Genomic DNA, 5,681 nt, shown 5'->3' on the forward strand with positions numbered 1-5,681 from the left:
TCCAATCGGATGCTGTTTGCTCATACAACTCTATTTAGGCTTGAACAAGCTACCCGTGCCAAGTTTCAGTGGTTTTATTGGTCATTTTGCAATTTTGGCCCTCGATGCCTTTTAAGTCTTGTGTTTTACATTTTTTCTTCTAATTTTCTAACCGAAAATCCAATTGAGGTCCCGTTTGTTCCTACAAGTCTACTTAGGCTTGAACAAGCTGTCCGTGCTAAGTTTCGGTGGTTTCGATAGTCATTTGGAAATTTCGGCCCCGGAACGGGCCTTTTAAGTCTTGTGTTTTACATTTTTCCTTCTAATTTTTTAACCGGAAATCCAATCGAGGTCCCGTTTGTTCCTATAAGTCTATTTAGGCTTGAAAAATCCGTCCATGCCAAGTTTTGGTGGTTCCCGTGGTCATTAAGCAATTTCGGCTCCCGAACGGGCCTTTTAAGTCTTGTGTTTTACAATTTTCCTTCTAATTTTCTAACCGGAGATCCAATCACAACTAGGAAGACTCATAGTATGATCCAACCACTTCTTCTGTGTTTCAATTTTTAAAACCATGACATTGATTTTTCAGAGCCATGGATATAAATCAATCAATTATGATGAGAAATGGTAAAGATAATAGTAAATACTACTATTGTATTGACATACTGGCAATTTCAGAAGCTTGGTCCTCTGTCAACTTGGCTGCAAAGCCTTTGAAACCATGTCTGTCACTGTAGACATGAGATGCCCTGGCTTGTTCAACACTGTGTCACCAATTTAATAATTCAATCAGCATAACCAAACAATCCTCAATAAGAACAAGAAGAGAAACACAACAATAACATCAAACCAAAAACAAAACAAAAAAAAGGAGTGTGAAAACATGGTGGTGTACAGTTGAAAAAAAATAAAAGAAAGAGAAAAAAGGAACATTGGGTGGACCTTCCACCATGAAAATCAGTGAGGAATTGGTGGTTCTGCATCAAAATCTCATCTGGGTCATGACCGTCTCTGCTTCCCATATAGACCACATAGACCTACGCACAAGACAAAGCTTGACCCAGTAACATAAATCCGAAAACAAAAAAACAAAAACAAAGAAGTTGAGTGAAAATATCATATCTATATCCACACCTTAGCAGAATAACAGAGGCCAACTTGGGCAAGGAAAGCACAAAGGAAAAGAAAAGGAATACCAATATTAGTAATAGTGGTGTTTCTGGATGAAGCCATTCCAAGCACTGAAATGATTCTTCTTCAGTTGGAGTGGAACTTGCAAAAGCTGAATTATATCAGTTGGTTTCAATGGTTGACAATGGATGCCTGAGTTCTTCATTATCGGTAAAAAAGATATTAGATGCTCGAGCTCAAAATATTCGGAAAAGAATCCAATGGGAGGCACAGGATGTTCACTGGAAAGCTCCTTCACATCATCTGAGAGCTCGGGGCAAAAGGAAGAGAAGAAATCCAAGCATGAGAGTGGAGGAGATGCCAATTCGGTTGTACTGTCACTAACGGATATGGATCCAAGGCCGAAGGAAAAGGGTGTACCAAGCAATCAAATAAACGGAAGGAAGAGAAGTGAGAGCACCATTTCTGATGGTGATTGGGCAGAACAACCATCTGGTAAACACACACACAAAACTGGTGACCAATTGACAAGGTTTGGATTAATGGAGACCTTTGATCTGAACATCCAATATCTGACCGACTTTGATTCAGGTCCAAAAGCAATAAACTTGAACTGAGAAGGTAATAATTCAAATGGCATTCAGTGCTTTGAGGCATTGATATCAGATGAGATTAAGTAATATATACAAATATAATGCATTGCTTATATTTGCTTATAAAAAATTATGTATATTGTCGTGTATGGACCCCAAGTCACTTCCCAAAAGTATATCCATATTGAAAGGTAATAATATACTTGTGTACTCTCCCCCTGAGACACACAAACTCACCCCTGTATTCCATTTTGGAATAGCCAAGTCTCTGAGAAATTATTCTTGAATCTGATAAAGTTCATTGATTAAACAATATTGCAAGAAAAAATCAATTAAATACCCAACAAGAAACAACGAATCATTAGCTAAAACATGTGCCTGGTGGGCATAATTACATAGCTAACTGAGAGAATAATTGTATAATCCACACAGCTTAACAAATAATATGTTCCTCTGTAAAAGCCATTGCAATAGAAACAGCAGATACATGAACCATATGTGGTTATTCTTTGATATAGCATTTATAGTTGTAGGCTTTGAATATTGTCGGAAAATACGTACTTGCATGACTTCTGATGTAAAGTCTCAAGGAGGGAAGCTGTCAGCAGCAGAGCACCCAAGCACTGTTCAACGGATGGATACTAGGTGCTTCTAGTAGGAAAAATAAATTCTCTTTTTGAATCAGTGATTGATTTTCGACCAATGAAATTCATCAGTTGCACGATGATTCGTGTGCAAGGATTGTACTATGAAAGAAACAGAGGAAGAATGCTAGGAGGATCCACCCTAGTGTTGGCTCTATGCTAGCTAATGAAGTTTATGGTGAGGGAAGTGGTGCTATCAAAGTCTAGGTAGTTTTTACACCATAATCGACCTTGAAGTCTAGACACCAAAAGATGGCCTCCCTAAGACAAGACTCTGTTATCTTTCTCATGGTTTCAGTTAGGAACATTTGAAGTGTGTAGTGTTAGAATTTCACGTGTTGCGAATCCAATTGCTTTTTATTTGGAAAACCAAATTTGTTGTTTCGTTCGATAAGGTGCATATCACTTAGATTTCATGATGAAAAAAGAGTTAACAATATAAAAATAGCCTAGTCTGCTCTCATACAAGGCGTTGCTCAACCCTATTTGTAAAATCTCTGTATAGATAATACTATGATATCAATTATGCATATAGGTTTCATTCTTCAACCTTTGCATAAAATTAGATCTACCAAATCAGCAGTCCTAGACTGAGTGAAAAAATGTGAAAGTTCACTGGAAGAATTTGGAAGAAGAGACATCTCAGCTGTATTTTGTGGCCATAAATCCGGAAAGTCTTCATAAATATGAGAATGTTCAACCATAGTAAAGGCAAGAAAGGAAATGCATAGATAGTTCTTGGCTGCACCAATTCTTGAAGCATAGCACCTTTTACGAAATGGCTACAAGGCTTTTTCAATAAATTCAAGCCATCCACAAATTATTCAATAGTATCATAGAGTTCTAAACCATTTCTCACATTCATCATCGAGCAACACTCCCATTCCCAAACTGAGACCAACCATTGTAGCATAAAAATTATTATTCAAAGTAAGACGAGACCACTCCACTCATGTTATTATTAGTGCTTCTATTAATTGATACAGTTGAGAAGTAATGTGATATACATCATGAATGACATTTTGCAGTCCAGTGCTTCACGAGGAGGCATTAATTGAATCCTCCAAGCAACAATCAAAACTTCCAAGTCCTAAGGGGCTGCAAATAGACTCAAACCAGCCCTTACCCAGGCCCGCCCGTCCTTATGGCCTTGGCTACAAACCCACCAAGTAGAGTCCTCCAAACTGCTGCTATTGCATTCTAAATGATTTCAAGATCAGGGTTGAGGCACAAATCCAACCTTCAAGTCCCAATGCAATTGGGATAACCATTGAACGAAACAAACACATTGGAAGCCCTTCAGTGAAATTTGAATTACTAAGCAAACGGTTCGTTGGATGTACAAAGTAAAAAACACTTTGTCAAGTAGTTTGATTCAATGACTCCCTCTAGCTGACCCAACACGTCCAATGAAAAGGACTTGAGAACTTTTATCATGGCAATATTGCAACCGCTTCAGTAGTTCACAATGATTACATTAAAGGGCTAGTGGTTGAGGGATTGACAAAGTAGTAATTAATTAGATGCTCAACGCTACTGAGCCATTATGAGTCACATACTCGAGTCTTATTTGTCAACTATATATTTTAATTAGAAAATTAAAGAATCACTATCACATCACTTTTTCTATTTTTTTATATATGTTTTCATAAAAAATTAAATATTAAAATAACATATTCTCAAACCAAATCAAATCTAACAAAATAAAATCAAATCTGACAAGAAGGGGTCTAACCCTCCATTTCATGATCGGATCCAGGAGGAGGACTTGATGATGAGTCATTAGAATCACTAGTACGTGTCTAATTTGATTCCTCATTCCTATCTCTGTTGAATGAAAAATTCACCCAAATCTCTCTCCTCCTCATTTCTCTGTCATCACCATCACCAACACTCTTGTTGATCACCTCTTCGTGATCCACAGGCATCTTAAGCCTACAAACAGGGCAAGACCCATGAATCCCCAACCACTTCTCTATTATATTTAATTAATTAATAAAATTGGGACAGAAGTGGGGAAAGTGAGGTGGGAGAAACAAATCTCATTCCCTCCCCATTCTATTATTGGGATAGGGGATATAAGGTTGAGACAGGAGTAGAGCAAGACAAATTGACATCCCTAATCTATATCACAACTAGGGAGACTCGTAGTATGATAGAGAGAGTTTAATACCAAAAAAAAAAAAAGTGTTTCGAGTGAAGCCCTCTATGATTGACTGGCAAATAATTGGGAGCCTGTATGTGTTTTAGGACACAAAATGCCATCTGCATAGTACAGAAAATACAGCCATTCATCTAATCTATGTGGATCATGATTGGAATAGATTCTGCATAAGGAAACATGTAAAATTTAATAGACAGAAAAGTGAGTAGAAGTGACTTTGGTCCAAAAAGCAAAAGGAGATTATTTAAATTGAGCATCTGCAAACAGAACAAGCTAGAGAAAGTGAGAAACTGATATAATCATACAAGTATTACCAAGGTTCATTTGGACCTAGCTAGCAAAATAATTAAGCAACTGAATCAAAAGGTTATTAGTCTGAACAAAAAGTCTTTAGGCAAGGTTCCAGGCTAAGATATGGTAGTCTGTAACCAATTAAAGAAATCTGTAAATTAAATGTATTAAGAATATTAAATTTTACATCTCAAACTTTGCATTCTGGTGCTTTAATAACCTAAGACTTTTGCTAATGCACCAATTAATGGCCTTTAATGTAAGGTTATTATCATTTGGTGCAACAAAAGGATACCCTTTCACAGCATCGCCACAAACATAGTATGCTTTCGAAATACGCAATTATTATCTATACAAACAGAACTAATCAGAAAAGTGGATTTAAACTCTTTTATATACATAAAATTTGATCACAGAATAAGGCACAACTCACATATGGGGTGAGACTTACACATTTGATAGGTCTCACTGTGCACTTTGAATTTTTTATTAAAATTTAAATAGACAATGTTTAGTTAAAATATATATAGTGTTTGGTGCAATTTATTGCATACTAAAAATAATAAAAAAGAAAGTCAAAAGGCTGAAGAACAAAACAAGAGAGAACATACAACAAAAACAAGGCTGTGCCAATTGGTGAGAAACTAATCAACAACACACAAAAGACACAAAAAGAAGGACAAGAAGAACAAAACACCCCAACTGCTACTGCTCACCCAATTCAGCAAACAAGAAAATGCAACAACCAACTAAAACCATGAAAGCAAAATCAACAACCCAGCAGTAGCAGCCTAAGAGCACAGCAAATTGCCCTGCAACCAAAGAGCACAGCAGCAACAGCAACCAGCTCACCCAATTTAACAAACAAGCAGTAGCAGC

General features: G+C 36.8%; 1 protein-coding gene across 1 annotated transcript; it reads right to left on the minus strand.

Moving 5' to 3' along the window:
• Window positions 1-324: 324 nt before the first annotated feature.
• LOC145801867 (subtilisin-like protease SBT3.9) lies at window positions 325-1,504 on the minus strand. The gene is made up of 3 exons (XM_082893641.1): window positions 1,114-1,504; window positions 922-1,016; window positions 325-743 (listed from the first exon to the last, which is right to left on the minus strand). The coding sequence occupies exons 1-3, from the start codon at window positions 1,210-1,212 to the stop codon at window positions 629-631; spliced, it is 309 nt and encodes a 102-aa protein (XP_082749767.1). The 5' UTR covers window positions 1,213-1,504; the 3' UTR covers window positions 325-628.
• Window positions 1,505-5,681: the final 4,177 nt, after the last annotated feature.

Source organism: Camellia sinensis, chromosome 11 (assembly GCF_055761805.1).
Source record: "Camellia sinensis isolate YWXY chromosome 11, ASM5576180v1, whole genome shotgun sequence".
NCBI lineage: Eukaryota > Viridiplantae > Streptophyta > Magnoliopsida > Ericales > Theaceae > Camellia > Camellia sinensis.

What these genes read in the sequence shown, in the direction of transcription:
- LOC145801867 (XM_082893641.1), bottom strand. Translation starts at nt 1,212, where the DNA reads ATGGCTTCATCCAGAAACACCACTATTACTAATATTGGTATTCCTTTT. An exon ending in GCCTCTGTTATTCTGCTAAG is followed by an intron (nt 1,017 to 1,113) that starts GTGTGGATATAG and finishes TCTTGTGCGTAG; the next exon opens with GTCTATGTGGTCTATATGGG. An exon ending in ACTGATTTTCATGGTGGAAG is followed by an intron (nt 744 to 921) that starts GTCCACCCAATG and finishes TTGGTGACACAG; the next exon opens with TGTTGAACAAGCCAGGGCAT.